The 20,579-nt window shown below is 41.9% G+C and overlaps 1 protein-coding gene across 1 annotated transcript; it reads right to left on the reverse strand.

Moving 5' to 3' along the window:
- Positions 1-913: 913 nt before the first annotated feature.
- Positions 914-16,336, reverse strand: TPGS2 (tubulin polyglutamylase complex subunit 2; the record flags this gene model as incomplete). The annotated part of the gene is made up of 6 exons (XM_010182203.1): positions 914-1,141; positions 3,225-3,385; positions 4,886-4,999; positions 6,447-6,578; positions 8,262-8,349; positions 16,253-16,336. Coding segments are annotated over 6 exons (807 nt in total), but the record flags the coding sequence as incomplete, so codon positions are not given.
- Between the last annotated feature and the right edge of the window lie 4,243 nt (positions 16,337-20,579).

Consider the following 20,579-nt stretch of genomic DNA (forward strand, 5'->3'; position numbering starts at 1 on the left):
ATTGCCTCACATCCAGCTTTTCACCCACAGTACCACCAAGTCTTTCTCCACAGGGCTGCTCTCAATCCTTTCATCCCACAGCCTATATTGATACCGAGGGCTGCCCTGATTCAGGAGTAGGACCTTCCACTTGGCCTTGTTGAATGTAATGGGGTTCACACAGGCTCACGTCTCCAGCTTGTCCAGGTCCCTCTGGATGGCATCCTGTCCCTCTGGTGTGTCAACTGCACCACACTCAGCTTGGTGTCATCTGCATCACGCAGATGTCACTATCCAAAAAGATATGGCACAAAGGCCAAAGAGCGGTCTGGGTTGTAGAGCAAACAGGTAGGCCAGTGCAGAGACAGTGAAGCCCCAGGTTCCTTTGTACCACAAATCTCAGAGCAGAAGTCAGAAGCAGCACAGGGAAGTGTGGAGTTTGATTCTGTCTGAAGCAGAAGATATTTCTTTGTTGAGTAGGTTCCAGTCTGCTCTCATAGCATGCAAGGTTAGGACAGGTTTCTTTCAAAGGAGATGGCAGAAATATCTTCATATGTTGTATTTCAGCATGGGTCTGTTAAAGTAACAGTGACTTACATTTGCTTTCATTTCACTGCTGTAGTTGCACAGGACCAAAAGCTTCCCTGTAAAGCAGTGACATCAAAGGCTTCTTCATGCCCTCTGAAAGGTACATGCTGCAAGTAGCAGAAGGGAATAAAATCCGTCTCAAGTGGCTCTTTTTTGCAGAGTCTCCAGGAGCTACATCCCTCCCATGTCAAAGTACACTGTGGCTGTAATTCATGCAAATGCTGCAATGGGTTTTCCATTGGCACACCCATTCATGCACAAGGAACTTGGTCTGAACCTCTGAGACTGTGCATCAGGGAACATCAAAGCTTACTGCCAATGCTGTCCAGGGTTGGATTTGGGGTTCTCACTTCCTTGAAGAATTCCCAGCTAGTGAGGATGTTTTGGAGGAGGCCATGCTCGTGTGACTCTTTTGGGAGCCTGCTGGCTGGGAAGGTGGTTTCTTTTTGATCACTGGAGTTTTGTTCTTGCTTTTAAATACCTTATTGGGGTCCAGCTTGTTCACAAAGGAATCAGCTTCTTCAGAGAGAAGAGCTGTGTTGATGGTTATGGGTTTATACATGTTAAACCATTGCTGAAAAGCAAGATGGTGGGGAAGGAGGAGGTTAAAAATCAGACTGCAATTAGACATTTCCACCCTGTTCTCCCTCATCCCTGAGACTTGATTTTAATCATACACCACTTATCAGTTTAAGGACTGCTCAGAGTGCCTTGTGATAAGGATACACATGGCATAGCTACAGATACAGCCCTGGAGATGGCCCACATTCCAGGCAGGGAAGAGGAGAACCAGACACAAGCGTAATACCACCTTGCCTAGTGTAACTCCTATCAGGATCAACTCCTGATTTAAAACACGGAAGGAAAAGCAAAGGGAGGGGATGAAACTGAACCACATTTATTTGGATTCATAGAAGCAGAAAAAGATTTAAAAGTGGAATTTAGAAGTGCTTATAAATTGGAACCAAACTAGTTGAACTTCTCAAAATATAGCCTCCCTCCCTCTCTTCACATATACAATAATGCAGGTTTTTTAACCCTTTACCAAAGGATTTTGTGTGTTTCTCTTTGGCCTGAATTTTCCATCTATAAGTGATCACATTTCTTTTTTCAGTTCCTAGATGCCATCACAAAGTTATGCCCTGCAGTTATCATCTCTTAGTGTTTTTCCTATCAGTTTTCCATTGATGAAGTTACAAACCAAAACTGTAACCTTCAGCAAAGTGTTGAACAAGGTAAATGTAAGATCAATACCAAAATGTAGATGCAATCTATTCGTGTACTGCTTAATGGAAAACAGCTTTAATATACCACACTTGAGGACCTTTAAAAGTGACAATGGTTAACATGCTAGGAGGAATTTAACTAACAGATACTGCAAATGATTAGGGAATACAGGAATGATTTCACTGAGGCTTGTGAATACAGTGAGCATAATAAAATATTCTAGCAGGAAAGTTACAGAAAGGCAGAGCACAGGCATATGGTAGAGTACCATGTACACAGCCTTGAATTATAAAGTAGAGCACGGTATGACAGAGAAGACACCAGAAACACATAGAACCAAATTCTACAGCCATTGGTAGGTAGGAAGTTGGCAGTGATTTTTGTGAGTAGTTCTGATGTATGCACAGGGCTGAGGCAGGACCGAGGAATGTTATGTTGGTGATATAGTCTAAGATAGTTGGGTGAATTGCAGGACACTCACTGAGACCCACCAGGCCTTGCCAGCATGCACGGGCACTGCATAGGCTTATGTGCTGTGTCTAGTATTGTCAGAACCTTTCCCCAATGTTTCACAACGTGGAAGCAGGGTTAGGGCTAAAGGCCCAGTCAAGCATAAAGGAATGGCAGGAGTCTCTGATAGCAGGGTTCTGGAAGATCAGAACAGAAATTTTAATAATAATAAGGGGCTGGAATGGTCACAAGGCTGTGCCTGGGGCTCTCCTCTAACTACTTCTAAGACTGCTGGCATTTAAATTGCCTCTTTTTGGGCATCATTTTTATCAAGGCACACCTTCATGACTAAGGAGGATGCAAAGAAATTAATATTCTTGGCAAGGCTCAAGCTCATAGTCCTCCTCTGGGTTTCTGTCTAATGTGCACCTGGACTTTACTCTCCACCCAGAGAGCAGTATGCTTTAGTATGGTGCTATGCCCAGAAAACTGATCTAGACAGATCTTACATAGCTGTGGGGATGAACGGCTTTACACCTCCTCACTTGCCAGCATTCATGGAAGTGGAGGTTTGCTTCAGAGCCAAGAAAGCTAAGTAATAATTGGGGTTCCAACATCTGCCATCAGAGGTCAAAGACAGTCTCTCTGAAAAACTGAATGTCTTGCAGGACCTCCAAAGACATGGGTGCTAGAAGTCTGTTCTGAAAATTAAGTATGTTTTTGAAGAAAATGTCCTGTTAAGAATCAGACTGCTTATGCAGACCACACTGCATGAGAAAAGCAAGGTTAACACAATGTTAGTGAATTTACTAACATAAACAAATGACTGTTAACAAACTATAGACGAAAGGCTCATGGCCACCCCACGGCTCACTACGGAGGTCCACTTAAGCCTATAATCTGCTTGTCAAAAGGTGGGATGATGTTTTTCCAGTCTATATGTATGCAAAATTCTGAGGAGCTGGATCCTGCTGTCCTACCTTGGCCTGGGGGCTGACCCCATAACTGGTCAAGGCATATTGCCACTGTGGGAGACCCAGGTGGGTAATGAGCAGGCGGTAGTAGGCCGTGAAGGTCTTGGTGAGGAAATGCCAATACAGAGCTCTGTCCAGGAACCATATCTCTGTGTCTGGGGAGACAACTGGAAAAAAAAAGCCAAACACAAAATACACTGTTGCTTTATAGTGATAAGATCAACACTGGCCATGGTCAGGTGGGAGACACAAAATACTTATCAGAAAGGCTGCATCTTCTAAAATGCAGCATCCCCAGCTAGCACAGATGATTATCCAGAGGCAAAGTGGTTTAAAGCTTAAGACCATGGGGACTGAAAATGACTTGGCTTTGCTCCCAGCCTTACTATATAGTGCAATGGTCATTATATTCACTTTTCTCAAGGTAAAATGGATGCAATGCTATTCCTTTCCAACCTAGGACTGATGCACTACATGGAACATGCTTGAACATTAGTTACATCAGTAACTTTGTAGCATAATTCCAAAGTACAATGATGGCAAACATTTATCTGCCCCACAAAGTAAAAACCAACTAACTCAAATGTCAGTCATCTGGATTACTGAATAGAGTCCAGAGTCTGGAAGTCATGGGTGTGTGTGCTGCCAACAAAAACAAATTTTGCAATGTCTTTCCACAGTGATCAAGTATTTCTCTGGTGGCGACATCCTTTGTAGCATGAAAATAAGTGATTTTACTCAGGAAATTGAGACGCTGAACATTGTCTCTTAAACACACTGACTCCCACATTGACATCACCACCAGTAAACGATGCTCCCTCTGCTGGTGCAGATTATCCACTGCATGAGCTGAAATCACTAACACTGGAAGGCAAGAGGATAAGTAAGTTTCTGCCTTGGGAGCTGTAGTCACATCCAATGAAAGACCCAAATTAACAACCAAAAAGTTTTCTAAAGAACACGTATATCATAACTGCACACTCCCACACAATGAACAAACAAATACACACGTACACCTAGTGACCTGTGCACTGCACCAGATGACAGCTACCTTACATGTGACTTGGGTATTTCACTAATCACTAACTGATAAGAGTTTTCCATGTATCTGCCAGAAGACACAGCTCAGCTCACATCTTTCACTGTCCTGTTCAACCTTTTCTGCAAATTTTGACCTAGTTAGCATCTGGAGGCTCTGCATCCATGCACAAGGTGGAAGAGGCAGTGTAAGTCTGTCTCAATCTGCTAAGGACTTTTTTTACCATCTACCCTTTGCTTTTAAGAAGAGTCACAGCCTTTCTCATCAAAATGTAAGGGAATTGTTCCGAGACATGCAAGTAACCAGAGATGTGTTAGTGGCTGAGCTCTAGCTCTCTGTATTGTTTCAACACAATTGTCTGTATGTTGTAAGTGAATGCTTTCCTGTTTCTATGCGTGCAGAAATCATAACTTATAACTCAGACTCCAACACTAAAAGGAGGGAAAATGTTAGCCCTAGTTAAGTCTCTGCAAGGTTTAGACCCTGACTTCAGTGGAGAGAGGACATCCCAGAAAATGTTCATCTACAAACTGCAAAGAAGACCAGAAACGTCAGGTGATTCTACACATGTGGCCTCCAGATACAACCCACAGCGAGAGACAACTAACCGTGCTCTTTTCAGTCTTACCTGGTTTAGCGTGTTTATAAACAAGACAGACTTTCCCATTCCCATTGCATGGGTCTAATTCAAAGATAAGACTACGAGAATCAAAGTGTGGCTTCTCTGGTTTGTCTCCACCACCTGAAAACAGAAAAAAAATCTTCATGAAACATGTTTGGAAAAGTCACTGTGGGTCAGCTGTGAACAGTCAGTCTATTCGATACTTATTAATGAATCAGCTAGGAAGAACTAAATCAAGCTATTATATTTATACTTCTTGGAAAGGATTAAGGTGAAAAAAATTTTTATCTCCAGTATGAGAACAAGCCACAGAGTCAAACTCAGATGGCTGAAAAAAAGACATCAAGCCGATTTCTAGTCCTTCCTTGGCATAAAGCATGAATAGCTTTGCAGATGTCATTCCTGAGAGGTGTTTGTCTAATCTTTACTTAAAGTTCTCCAGTGTTGAAGATGTCACAGTCTCCAGGCAGTGAACCCAAATCACACATTAGCACTTAGAAGTTTTCCTCATGTGGATCCTGAATCTTCCTTGCTGCAGCTGAAGCCCCTTACTTCTGTCCTATCCATCACCCCTTTTTTAGCCCTACTTTCTTTTTTTCTAAGGAGGACAAGGAGAACAGTTTATTCTCTTTCTCTTGACAGAAGACTTTTATGAACTTGGAGACATACATATTTCTTCATACATTCCAGTGTGAAATCAGCTTCATTCTTAGCAGCCACACGGTCTGACTCATATTCAAATTGTGACCCATAACCAACACAGAGCATTTTTACAGAACCATTTTAGGAATGTGTAGCTGCAGGTTCTTGCAGAATATAATTCTGAATTGTAAAGTTGCTGGGGAAGAAGGGGTACCTGAGCTTCTCTTCAGAAGAATTTTCCATGAGAGATAAGATGAGAACTCATGTGGGGACGTAACTTTTTCTCAGCATACCTTATAAGTGCAGCAGTGGAGGTTTGAGTGGCTAAATGGAAGCAGAATTTGGCCCACTTTAGTTAAGGTTAATGGTTAGAAGATCAGGACTGTGACCATGCTGGACTGTCCAAAATGAAATTTTCAGCCACATTTAGAAGCTACAAGAGATACAGAGATTCAGAGATAAGACTGAAATCAAGTAAGTTTTTAAGAAGTTAGCATGACACCTGGCTCAGTTCTTATTTTCTTAATTCTTCTGGCCTTGTTAGACTGTAAGAACACTGAGAAAAGGAATGGGCATTTTTTCTTCTTTTTCTTTCCAAACTGCAGGATGCCCAGCATTTGTAGGCAGTCTGGAAACACACATTTTCCAGTGCCACCTCACACTTGCATGTATTTACCAGAGTTTCTTCTCCAGTTCCAAAGAGCATATCCAGGTGCCTTTTCACTACCAAGACATCTCTTGTTCAGGTAACAGTGTAAGCACACAAAGACTTTAGAAGCTGACCACTCAGTCTCAGTTAAAAATTTAAATAGGGAAAAGGCAAAACAGGAAGGCTGTGAGGCTGTTAAAACAGGATACAAATAATATTACCAAGTGGCATCATTAACAATCCCCCTGAGATTCATAGTGCACAGATCTGCCTTACCTTCCTCATCCGTGTCATCTTCCAGGTCAGCGAGAGTTGGTGCATTAGGCAGGGTGTACATAGAGGAACCTCCAAGCCGACATAGCTTCGAGACACTATTAATTACCATGGAGCCCAGGGGCATTGGGGTATCTGCAATAAGACTGATCATTAATCACATCCAGTGTCAGGAAAGCAGAGGAGGTATTTGTTTTCCTCCACACATCAACTCAGCCTCTTCTAAAACACAGAGAGGTAGAAAAGATTGGTATGCTTAGCAGGCCTGGACACTTAACCAAGTCAGGCTTCACAGAAGAAATAATTAGGCTGTTTCAAACACAGAATCACACTTACAGGTGATGCGACACCATCTCAGAGCTGAGCAGGTATAAGAATTACACTGTTGGCTAAGCCTGTGCTGCAGCTGTTAGCCCAGTCCTGTGAAACTGGCTATTAAAAATCCTGGCTTGCTACAGCCAGCTTCTCAAAACTTTTTGCTGCTGCTGTCTTTTCTACCAGAAACCACCCCACTCATTCACAATTATTGGGCAGCTCATCCTCTTCCATCCCATGTAACTACTCAGGGTGTATACTCTTGGTTCCCACTCCAACACAGAATTTTATCAGTGTGCCAAGATGTGGGTGTTCCTGAATGAATGCTTAAGGACTTGTCACTTGTTTCTCCTTCTGAGGACCAGACATCAAGTTGACAAGAACCCTGTTCAGTCACATGCCAGTGTGAAGGGCCTCAGAAGGCACTGTTGGATGCTTTCTCAAAGCTAGTTAAACGAGCCGCCTTGGTCTCCGTGTCCTTGTGTCCTGAAAACAGGACTCTTCAGAAGTCAGAGCACACTAAATCCCACTCGAAACAGGATGAGACTCTGTGCAGGTGCTAAAGCCCTGATGTCAACTGTTTCTGAAATGAAATTCCACTTCCTGAGGAAAACCCTGTATTTGACACCCTTGTCCAGAAGAGAGCAGTGTCCACAGCTGAATCTGACAACCTCACTTGAAGGCAACAAGAACTAGGATAGTAGTTGCAGGGAGGGCTCCAGTGCAGAATGAATGAACCACCTGTTTCTTGCCAAACAAGGATGGACAGTAAAGCTCAGTAAAGTCTGTTCTCACTTCCACCACAGACTTGAGAAATAACTCTCGTGAATGGATTTTAGCTGGTGCAAAGTGGAATTAGGCTCGAGCACATAAATACATTTTTTAATGAGAAAGAGGCATTATCAGAGGGTGACTCTTCCTTCTGCTTTATGATAGGATAATGTGCTAGAGTTGCTTCTCTCTCCATGAACTACAGAGGGAGTCTAGGTATGAGATTTAAACTAAATACCTAACTCTGCGTGTCAACAGATGGCCAGTGTATTACAGAACGGTATTTATGTCCTGAAGACTTGTTTGGTTTCCAGCCAGTGTTCAGTGTACACATCTCTTCTGTAGAAGTCAAGCACATGCAAGCAATAGGCTTTGGCTTGTTGCATCAGGAAGGTACTTCTGATGTGCACTCATAGTTTTTTTTCCTTACCAGGGCATCTCTAAAATAGTTTACAATCCCATGCAGACCTGCACTCACTCATTAATTCAGACGTCAGGTTTTTTTAGCTGCCTAGCAGAAACAAACTACTACATTTTTTGGTCAATTAAGGAATTGTGCTAATTTTTCATTCAAAAATGATGTGGTGTATGTGCTTTTGCACAGACTAATGCAGGATGCTGAAAGATGTGTATTGACTGTGCAGAAAGCGTTTGAAATTAAAGAGATTCTGCAAAGGAAAGACTAGCTGCAAAGAAATGAGGGCAAGGGTGGAGAGGAACACAGGGACTCACCATCAGTCTTCACACTCCAAGTCATCTGGAAGCCATCGGTCATCAGATAGAAGTTCTTTAAATCCTCTGGCAAGACGCAGGAGTTTTTCTGCAAAGCACAATCAAGACATTATGGGAAAAGGCAGAATGTGCCTCCAATCCAAAGAACAACTGAATATTGGTACATAAATATTTGCCACCAAATGTTTTGCTCAACTCCAAGATGACTCAAATATCTCATCCTAAAACCTTGAGAGAAAACTGTATTTCTTGGGTCTGTGCTACTGTATTAACAAAGATGACTTGGGAAAATTTCACAATTTCACAAGATTATTGCAGGACTGTTCCACAGCTGGGATAACATATCACACTTTGACACTAACTCCAAGATCACAAATAAAAGAACTACTGGCTTTTTCCTATATATGGCTTATGAAAGTAAAGCTTTAAGTGAGATCAGACTAAACCTACCTGTTCCACTAAGCATGTACAATATTAGCACAAGGACTCTCTTCTGGGGGGTTTCAGTTCCAAGTAGGTGAGAGAAGCACAGACTCAGTAGTTGCACATAATCAAGCAGCTTTCATGTTTCACTTAACAAATGATACGTGTGCAAACACACATAGGGTCAGCCTCACAAACCTGCTGGTAGGGCTTCATCCCACCAAACTTCAGCACTGGCTTCATCCCACCAAACTTCAGCACTGGCTTCATCCCACCAAACTTCAGTGTTGGCTGGAGCTCCTAGGCCTGCTTCATTCTGAGGTAACAGTGAAAGAAGCAACTCCAGTGAGCTGGTGAGAGTGCTTCTAGGAACCAGGATCCTTCTCCTACTCCTATCTTGGTTGTGGAAGGAGCCTTTCTTAACTTAACACTCTTCAGAGAAGAAACAAATATGAAGAGGGAAGGATGAAGACTTACTCCTTAGAACAAGAAACCCAAAGAACTATAGGTAATTGCAGGCACTGTTCCTGGTGACAAGACTAGCGACCCTCCATTCCTGTTGATGTGTGAGGAACACAAAATGAAACAGTACAGATGCCTGCCAGTTTTAAGAAGACAAGCAACATGCATGACTAAAGGAGCTATTTGTTGTTTTGTTTGTAATTATTTTAGAGAAAAAAAATATATTGAGAAAGACTGAAGTGAGTATGCATTTAAAGTATTGTTAAACTCAAGACTCCACAAGAATCAGATCCCAAAAATCAGGACTGTCTCTGATGATGCAGTTTCCACAATCTTTGTGTTGACTTCTCTGAGGGCTGCACCACTCTCCTTGTGAAAAAAATTTCCTAATTGCAGTCTGAACCTCCGAGTTGCAACTTGCAGTATCTATTCTCCCTATTCAGTCCCATGTGCTTTTAAATCTGCTCAGGAACAATGACACAAATAAGATTCTTGAGAGTCAAGCTTTGTCATTAAACCAGAAGGACAGACAACTTCTTTAAAATGTTGATCTGAGACCTGTTTATAATCACAGGGTTCTGGGAGCTACATTTTACAGGGAAAATGGACAAATAATGTGAGATTTGCAACACAGCATGTCTGATAATTCAAGTACTTTTGTGACAGGATTTTCAGCCTTTTCTAAAGAAAGGTGGATTTCTTCCATGCAGCCAGGTTTTAAGACATGCTGTTAGACACGACCTGGTCTTTGTGCAGTGAGTTTGACACTTAAAGCAAGAAAAGATAGAATTACAACTTTTAAGAACATTTACAGGTCAGTAGTACAGTCCCTTACATAGGCTTACCCTGCCACAGATCAAGTTGTTATTCAGGTAGGTATCCAGGGCCTGGCCTCAGAAGCCTGGGTGGATTTTTGAGCAGTTACAGAATTGCTTTGGAGAAAGCAGAGGAGTCAGATGTTAATAGTTTTCCAGTATTGTGCCTCTGCTGGGACTACTTCCCTACAGCTACTAGAAAATCTAACAGTCAAAGTCTCATAAAATAAAGGAAGAATATTATGGTAACTGATAGATAAGGAAAAGAAACATGCACACACAGTTTATGTAGCTCTGCTTCACTTAGGGCACGAATTCGTAACATCTCAAGAGATGCTGATCAGATTCTTCCCAATGTCTGCAACTTGTGTATATCCAGTTACCTACCCTGATTTTGCCTCGATGCACCTATGCAGCAGAAGCTATTGGCCAGTTGTGCATCCAACTGCAACACTGGCCTCTGGTCATCAGGGACTGTCGCAAGCAAAGGAAGAGGCTGGCCTCTTCCTGTTCACATCCACTCCCTCCCCTAGGACCACGGCAGCCCTTCTGCCTGTTAAAGCCTTATTCACAGTCACTTTCTTTGCGTTGTTACAGTCCTGGTCCCCTAAACCAGGGTATACATGCTGTGCAGGAGCCTCTAACCCACCCACAACCTTCACTCCTGCACGTTAATTTACTTTCTAAACATACCCATTTATGCGGACAGATTGCTACTGACGAGTCTCAGATAGTAATGGCTTTGCAGCTTGCAATATTGCAGGACACTTTATGTGCCCCATCAGCAGCCTGGTTGCTAGCAATGTGCTTTCCTAACCCAGGGAGGAAAAATCTTCAGAGGCAACAGGTATCAAAGCAGAGAATCTGATATGGTATAAACTTTGTTTTGAGAAGCATTTATTGTCCTTTGATAAGGGCCTGCTGATGGCTGAGGCCCTGGTGCTAAGTTTCAGAAGATTACTAAACCACATGGGCATATCTGAAGTTCTTCAGATGCCTTTAACAAACACACCTTCTCCTGCGGGTTCTTCTCAGTCCTAAATATTTATGATTTCATGCTGCGCTTTCACCACTTCCAATTTCAAGCTGTAGCAGTAAGCACAGTGACTAGGTTTTAAACTATGAAGAAAGAAAATATGGCAGACCTGTTACAAAGCCTCAGAAGAATATAAATGTTTACACACCACTTTCAGTCCATTTCAACCCCTCCAGTTTTAACTAATCTACCCGAGCAGTAAAAAGACATAAGGGAACAGCTCTCTCAACTTCAGTGGGTGTTCTCCTCTGAGCAGGAGAACCAGACCCACTGGGATGACAAAAGATAAGCTTTTAAGACTTCCACTGAACTATCCAGTTAAATACTAGCACAAATATCCCAAATTAACAAACATAGCTGATTAAGACAAGGGAAAAATCACATCTGGACAGGCCTTCTGCTCTGAATCCTTCTTTTCTGGATGGAAGGATCAACATGTGCGTGTTTCTCCAAATGGCTGCCCACCCCACTTCATTTTAGGATTCTCCTAACTATGTCTCTTTGCATGACTTTCCAAATGATGGTGCAAAATATATGGGTGGAAAATACTGTACCAGAACAAACCTGTGGTATTTAGCAAAAGGCATCTATACAGAAAGATTCATTAATATCCATCTCTCCCATCTGACAGAAACAACTGACTAATCTATCATATGATCCTTAGCTACATGATCCTATGACTTCAAAACAGTGGCCCTCTGAAAGCAAAGTCAGAGAAACAAGCCACTACTACATACTAAAGATGGCTTCTCAAGCTATGTACTCCCCCTGCTTAACTGGTAGTCTCCAGGGTTGTGATCTCTAGCCCCATAAAATACAATATTCCTAATAATGTGCCAGAAACGTCTTAACCACAGCTCTGGCAAGCAGCTGTTTTCACTCCAGTCATCTGGTTACACTCATCAGCTCATAAAACAAAATATCCCAAGTGCTCAATATGGTGTGTGAGGTCTATTTCTTTTGTTTATTGTCCATAATATTCCCAAATAGTCTCCCAAGAAAGCACAGTTCCCTGAGGAGAGAGAGCATTAGAACCAGGGTAGCCTTCCTGCCAAGACCTGATCAGCACTGGATCCAAAGCTAAAACACTGACATATGGCAATTCACTTAAAGCACTGTTGTAACAATGCCTCCCAAGTAAATACACTAAAGAAATGGACAGCAATCAAAGTGTATCACTCTAGAGGGACTTCTCTAAAAAACTGAATGATCTTTATCCAACTTCTGGATGAAGGAAGAGATCTGTGTCACTTCCATATAGCAGAACACATCATCACCCGTCTCTTTCTAATGACATGTGGTTTCAAGTCTGGACTGCCTTAGCTGCCAGTGAATGCAGAAGACGTTAAATTTATGTAAGATACTGAGACATTCTTGTTGCACCTTTTATAAATCTGATCTGTGGGGGGCTCCCAGGAGATTATCCTGCTTGGATTTACTGCCTTGAAAGGCATGGGGCTGGGGCAGACTGTTCCCCACAGCAAACAACAGGATTTGGCAATTCTCCCGAGGGTGGTGATGTGCAGCCGATTTTTTAACCGATGTATTATAGGGCCCCACAGGAGGGGAACGCTATGTCAGAAACACTATCCACCTCCCAAAAGTCCACCAGCCTCTCTCTTGGTATGCAGCTTGAAGAGATAAACCTTTCTTCATGCACTGCTTCTGCTGCATCCACTTCTGCACCTCTCCCATGGCCAGGGCCACAAGGCAGGTTCAAGACAGGCAGGTGCTGTACTTCTGGCAATCAGGTATAGGAGGCTCGCCCGCTGTTGAGGGAGGACATTGCAAGGAGGATGGCAAGAAGGACACTTGTGGTTGCACATACCTGCACACATACTTTTGAGTAAAAAGAAATATGGTAACAGCAATGACAAAGACCTCTAGAACAGCCATCAACCATCACTGCAGTTCCCACTGCGATTTACATGCATAGTTTCTAAATTGTCTGGCAGCCTAAGACAGCGCACAACAGGAAAGCACCAAACTGCCTCAGGGCTTTTTATTGTTTTGTCACAGAAAAATAAAACTCTGTAGACAAAGTGCATAAAGAGATAAAAGAAACTTCCCATGTAGTGTTGTGGAATATCAATGCACATGACGTGCAGGTATCGCCTACAGCCAGCCAGGGCAGTTCAGACACTGCTAACCAGCCAATTAGAGGAACAGGCAAAGTGACTTCCTTCATTTTACTTGATCTGTTGTAGTGCTGAGCTCTGCGACCTCCAGCTCCCCCTAACAAAATGCAGTTTTCTGCTTTTTGAAAACCAGACAGTGATGCAAGTGATTTATTTCTCTTCTGGCTCAGGCAAAAAGAAAATGTAGTTCACAACTGTCACTGCAGACACCAGCATGCCTCCTAGCAATATTTTCGTATAACACCTGCTTTTTAAAACTGCACATGGAGGGGAGCAGGGCAGGTCCCAACCTAATTTTAGGAGCAGGAACAGGTTCATAGGATGATATACAGTTATCAGCACTGGTGTTCCACTGACCTGGTAACTCAGTCTCCACTCCCCCTTCTACTGCTTGTCTCACTTTCTTGGGGAAAAGATAACATCTTTATATATCTAAATTTCAGGAAAGGTGAAAAAAATTACCTGATTTATTAAAATATTTTGAACTGCTTGAAAGTTTTGGGGCAGCAATGCTACCCATGTAAACACCTGACAATCATGTATCTTCAGTATTTTTGCAAGTGTGCTGATTTCCAGTAACATATTCAGGATTGATTTCAGGTTTGATTTCTTGAAGTGTAACACTTAGCAGCTTTTTCTGCCTCTACAGAAAGCCTTGGGAAAAAAAAATCTCCTCTGCTCTTCTACTGTCTTACTGCGCTGTTTCCTGTCATGAAATGCACCTTCCCCTGCAAAGCCCCATAGCCCCATGGCAGGTAATGGACACTTAACAAGCTGATCTACGATTTTAAAACTCCCATCATAGTATCCAGTTAAATACCAGCACAAACTGAGCACTGCCTAATTTAACAAACAAAGCTGATGGAGGCAGAAGAAAATGCATATTGCCTGCATTATTAGAATATAATTCCAATAATTCATAATTTTAAAAGGTTGATTTTCTTTTGCGAGTTTTTGAATACCACAGATTTTCTCTCAGCAGAAATACCTTTCCATTGCAAAATTGAAACAGGGCTGAAAAAATTGCTTCTAGGAAAAAAAATGTAACAACAACAAAGAAATCTTAAGAATAGAGCTTTTATTTGGTGAGTCTCGATGGAAAGAGAGGGTTTTTAGTGAAAAAAAAAAGAAGTGATTTTGGGAATAGTTTGATCAGTTTTCCCTACGTGACACAAAAAGCCCTGCAAATACTTTCATAACCAAACATGCAAAGGCAAGTTAAAAATACACTGTGACAAGATCTTGTTAAAATCTCAGCTATGGAGAAATGATTACGTGCATAAGCATTGCCACCTACTGGCTATGAAAAAAAACCAAAACAGGGATAAAAGTGAATGTTGGGTACACATAAACTTGTATTTAAATCCAAGCAGGATGAGTTTGAGGAAAAGTGAGGTGCAAATTTATCCTGGAAGGGCCTTGTGAGGTGCTGAGTGCTTTGCACTTAATCATCCCTGTAGGACATACCACAATTGCGCGGGCTGTGTTAGATAATCAGACTTCATCCTCAAAGCTCAAGAAAAGAAAGGAAAAAGAAAATAGTTATCTTCTAATCTGAGAAGGGGGATTTCAGGTTTTGTCAATGCAACTGAAACCAAAAGCAAAGAAATAGATAGTAAAGTCCTTCACCATTAGCAGTCCAGGTCAATTAAATCTACTTAATTTTCACCATTCACTTCCATAACTAATTTAGTCATCACTGGGGGGCGGGAGGTGGAGCTGAAGTTTTGCTTTGACATCTTTGGAGCGAAGTGCTTTGGCTACAGCCCTTGGCTTTACAAGAATAGCTCAGTTTTGAAACAGACCCAATTTAGCATGGAGGAGTAGCAGCACCTGAAAAGGAGAGCAGTACAACGTTAAGGAGAAGCCGTCCTCTCCTCTCAACATAAGAACGAGCGAATGTCGCCCTGCTGCTCCCTGACCTGGATGCCTCAGACTTTCCAGCCCAGTTAATCTGACACCTCAACAGCTACAGGAAATCAGTTCACATGAACCTGAAAAACCGGGCATTTCTGCCTGACCAGTTGCTGGCTACTGTACAAGTTTCAGTAAATAACACAGGTTTACAACACATACATTCTCATCTGGATTAATAAATACTTGATAAATATCACTAATTGGGATAGGGCATTACCAAAACTAGTACAAGGTTTTTCCCTACTGTTCAGAAAAAACTGTAAATGGCAAGGCATCATCAAAGAAGTTATTTTATGTAGTGGTAACAGGTGCAGTCTCTAGGAGCGTGTGCATTAGGGCACAGGCAGGGCAGGAGCAGAGGGAGAATGATTCACTCAACTCCATCCCCTGCCATGCCCCTTTCCAAGGCCAGTCAGCCTCTACTGTCCCTTCATATGATAGATATGAGCAGTACCTAGAAAACAGTTGTTACCCCATGGTCATGGGATTGATAAACTCATATATACTCAAAAAGGGAACCTAAAATGCCATCTCTGACCACCAGAGTCTTGTGACAGTATCCAGAAGCCCTCTAATCACACACTGATGCAGCGAGGTCAGTGGAGTCAAGGTAGCTTGTGTCCTCCACAGTCTTCTTGAACAGGCAATGGGACATGCCTTGGCCAAATGACTGGGTCAGTTAGCCAGAAAGGAGGTGGAAGGAAGGACTATGAAAAATGGAAGTGAACAGCTGAGACTGAAAAGAGGAATAGATAACTGGAACAAACTGGGTGGCTCAGTGGTGTTTTCCAGCTTGAGGCCTTTACCTTTAATGGCCAAGAATAATAAAGAGCTTCTTCATTTTGTTTGAAAGGCAGTTGGAAAATGGTTTCAGACCCGAGTCAGAACAATGTTTGTTCTCCACTGAGTCATCCCTGTTGCTGCCTACTACAGTTATGTGATTTCTTCTCAGAGCTGTCATTCTGAATATACTCACACTAATGAAGTTTCTCTAACAGATCAGGTCCATGTGATAGCTTAAAAGACAGAGTAATACTCAATTTTATTTTTTAAAAAATCTATTTAGGCTCCACCATGCATCAAACTTGATAAAAGGCTGCCCCACAAAGAAGCACAAAGCAGCCATTGCATTTAGCAGTCTCCATTGGCTGCTGCACATTCAGACTGACCTCACTGCAGTATTATCACAAAAATACTCACTTGCTCCCATGAAACGATTGTGTGGCGTTCAGCTGGCTCCTTTTCCACAATCGTCACCTCAGCAACTCCTGGAGAAGTCTCTAAAAGGAAAAGAGGAGCATGTTAGCAGCTGGCATGGGTGACATCAAGCACTGAGAGCCAGGCAATTTTGCAAGTTAACCTGACTGACAGCTGGGCAAAAGGCATTAATGACTGCAAGCACTGTGTTGGCGACCAAGCAGTTGCTTCCTTTTTTGTATATGACTGTACTTAGCACGCCTTGACAGGAGGATGCTTAGTGCTAACTAAACAAGATGCCATCCTTTGATGGTTTTCATACATATATATACACATATATACACACACACATTTTGTATTCAAGGTGTGATCTTTTGCAGAGAATTCATGGGAAAAAAATCAACCATTGGTTCCCGGGAAAACTCTAAGAGAGAGAAATCTTTCTTTGCAAGCATGCCCTGTGGTTTCAGTTGGGTAGGGTATTCTCAGCTTGACAACAAGTTCTGCAATGCTGCTGTGAATTGCTAACAACTGTATTCCACAAAGATGGGCACACTTCAGCACTGGATTCAGTGGGTTTGACCAGACACAGAATTCGATCATGGCAAAGGGACCTGCATGAGCAAGTATCAGTTCTCTGTAATCCCAGCTGGACACATGCAAATCTGTTATGAGCAATGAGCGCAACATTTATGAAAATGATCTGAATATTTTATGGGAAAGAATGCCATGTAAATGCAAGATAGTAATCTACATGGTGCTATTCTTGCAGGTGTGTGATGGCAGAACAGCCTCCCTTGCACTAATTATTTTATAATGTTTTACTTCATCTACAGCCAACTGAAACAGTTCCCACTGACTTCATTCACTTTGGATCAGGTCCAGAAAGACAACTAACTCCTTGCTGTGGGAACTGCAAGCCCAGCACACAGGGCCGTGGGGTAGAAGCAATCACTATGTAGCAGGGCTTTCAAGACCAGCTCTGCTGTGAAAGTATTGGCTGCCCAAGCAGTCACACATACTGTAATTGCTTTTTGGTAAAACATACACAGTGCAGTAGACAGGAAAGGCAGGCACCAGAGAGATTTGGGTTGGTTTTTATCTCCAGTGCTGGGCTTTTAATTCTAGCAATGCTGTTGGCCATGTCTGTTCTGCTGGTGGAAGAGCAGCACTCAGTTTCAGGAAATCTCAACTTGACTTTAATTGGAAGTACTGATTGTTACACGTTAGATAATTTAAAAGACAAAATATAGGACCAGAAAACCAAACTCCATGTTAAAGACAGGAAAAAGAAAAAAAAAACCATAGTAAGTCTCCCAGGTAATCTTTCTGGCCAATGTCGGACCCTAACATACAGAAGACTGATGCTTCACCAAGTTTCACTTCAAATAGGTGGGTATGAGACAAGGGGGTCTGTCTCTTCCTCAAAGACAAGCTGTGTATATGTATCCTGCTTCTAAAGGGTGTGGAATCAATGATCTAACCTTTCTGTCTAAGCTACACAAGCTTTATATCAAGTTAAGAGATTATAATAAGAGAGTAATTGTTATTTCCGTGATCAAAGAAAACAGCAGGGATGTTTAATTCATCATGCACAACGGCTCAGCTGGGATGAAGGAAGATTAAATATCGTATCAGTCAAAGATGATGCCTAGGAACAAGAGAACTGCAGCTTCTAAAGAGTCTCAACCAAATCCAAGATCAAAAGAAAGAGGAATTCTGTCTAAAAAGCCTGAATGTTATATTAAAAATATGCTGTGGGTAAACTAAAGACTACATTTAACAGATGTGTGTAGGTATGGACAGGAGCTCCATTAAACATTAATGAGGAAAAGAAGTCTGCAACGGGTTGCTTTTTCTTCCAGGTGGAAGAAATAAAGAAGCCACCTAGGTTAGACAAAAGATACAAGATGAAGCTTAACTAGTTCAGGACACTCCTCTCTATTAACTATTCTGAATCAAGAACACAGTAGTATCTGTCCTATTTTTAGGACATTTCACTTGGTAGCTTCCAAAAATGCTCTGCGGTATTTATCAGAAGGAGTCAATGTACTGGTGTGACACAAAGCTGAAGTGTGACACCACAGCATTACCAGTTCTTTACACTGCTGCTAACACTGCCTGTCAGTTTGACAAACTCTGCAAGTTTCTGAAATGTCCAAATAGTTAAATTCTTGCCTAATAAAGACTGTAAATAGAGAAGTATTGTCCTGCTCTGAGCATTCCAGAACAGCTAACACCTCCCATTGAGATTTACTTGTGATCAATAAACCTTACTGGAACTTGGTATTAGTCACAGAACTTCAGTATACCGGCAGTGGGAATGATGCTGCTCTTTTTTTCCTCATATTATAACCTCCATAATGCTTGTGAGAAATTTCCCCCAGAGACTGTAAGTGAAAAAAAAAACCAACAAAACAACCCCTTCTCTCAACCTCATACATTGAATTTGTTTAAAGAAGGGTTTTTGAAATGGTGCCATGAACATTTGTTCATAAAGGTATCTGAAAATTTGGCCTCAAGTTCCCATATACCATACACGCAAAAAATTTTTGCCTAAAAGGAGCATGCTGAGTTTCATTACATGACCATTTCTATCTCCTGAAAAAAATATTTCACAAACCCAACAGAGTTAAAAGCCTATTACTGCTTTATGTTATGGTAGGCAGAAAAGTCTCTCCTAGCTTCATGAGATTTCCCAAAAGAAGATTTAAAATAAGACAGTTTCTAGTGCTGCAAACTACCAAGTAAGGCATCTTTCTGAATGAGATACCCTTTGTTATTTGAAAGAAACAAACACTGAACAGATTAGTAACATTTCCTAATTAGTTCAGCAATTCTAGTTAATGTGGTTGCACAATTTACATGCTTTCGACTGGTTCACTGGGAAAAAAAAAAAGTGTAAATTTCCCAGAAGGACTGGAGAGATAAGAGAAAAGAACCAGAGTAAAACATGACTGCAACGGACTGGGTTGCGCATTGCTATATTGTGCAATAGAAGTCATCAGAGATATAGACAGAAAACTAAAAAAACCCGAACACAAATGAGCAAACACATTCCGTGTGAAAGGAATGCTATAGGACTTCCAGAGCCAAACGGGCGCCGCCATGCCTTACTGCTGTAAATAACACACCTGCCCAAAACAGTTTATACAGCAACATTACTTTTGGACATAGTCATCATCATGCAGATCTCATACACCTAAGCCAGGCTGGTGAAAATGTGGGTAGGGCTAGTAACTTTTAAAAAGCAGCTACTTCAAAGGAGCACTTGTCATGATGGTTGATGATCAGTAGTATCACCTTTTTAATGCTCTTACAGAGTAGAATGATGTTATCCTGACCTCACAACTGGGAAAAAAAAACAACAGAAGAAAACCAAACAAAAAAACCCCACAACAGAACCAAAAAGTCCAATAATAAGAGAATGCTGAACAAATATTGAGGATGAAATCCCATCCTCGCTGAAGCCCACAGCAAGAATTTTGCCTTGATCTTTTAATCTCATCTGTTTGAGCAGCCATCTAAAAACACACACGATTAGTGATACACTTAGGTTACCAGATGAGATTCACTGTCCTGCAATACAGCAGCTGGGTGAGGTAATTACAGTGGTCACTTTTGGCTTTAAGTCACAGGAATAAGTTCTGGAACTGCAGTTTGTAATCTTCTTGTATGCAAAGCTTGGGATAGATGTACTGCTTTCCAGCCATGCAAATATGACAGCTCTGTGCCCCAAGCTGCCGACAGATGAAAGATTTGATGTTAAAAACCTTTATACATGGCAAATACTTTCACCAGTTCTTGTGATTCTACTGCCATGAATAAAGTTTTGTCTGAGAAGCCTTACTTTTAGATGTTGAATGCCTTATACTCCTGCTGATCTTCAAAGGGAACTGCAGGGATGCAAGAAGGCTCAAGATCAGAGCAAAAACCAGAGATGGCAAGCAGGGCATGTTGTGGAAGAAGTCTCATGGTACAGGAGCAAACTGCAGGGTGATTATTTATGGGGAGCTGATCCTGAGCAGATTCACAGATTAGTCTCCTGCCAGAACACTGCACCATACTCAACTCCTTCCACCAGGCACGCTCCCTGTTGTAACGTGGGTCAACAGAAGCTAAAAATTATGCATGATTTTGAATGAAACACTTTTCTTTCTTTGTCTGGGTTTGTTTGTTTGATGGTGGTTGGGGGTTTTTTTTATTATTTTTAACTGTAGCGCTCTTGTGAGAGATTCAGGATTTCTGCCACTGATTGACTCAAACACTAGAAACAATTCCCGTGCGTGTGCATAAGAAGCACAGCTCAGTAATCCCAGATGGGGGACCT

The sequence above is a fragment of the Mesitornis unicolor genome, unplaced genomic scaffold (assembly GCF_000695765.1).
Source record: "Mesitornis unicolor isolate BGI_N332 unplaced genomic scaffold, ASM69576v1 scaffold1354, whole genome shotgun sequence".
Taxonomy (NCBI): domain Eukaryota; kingdom Metazoa; phylum Chordata; class Aves; order Mesitornithiformes; family Mesitornithidae; genus Mesitornis; species Mesitornis unicolor.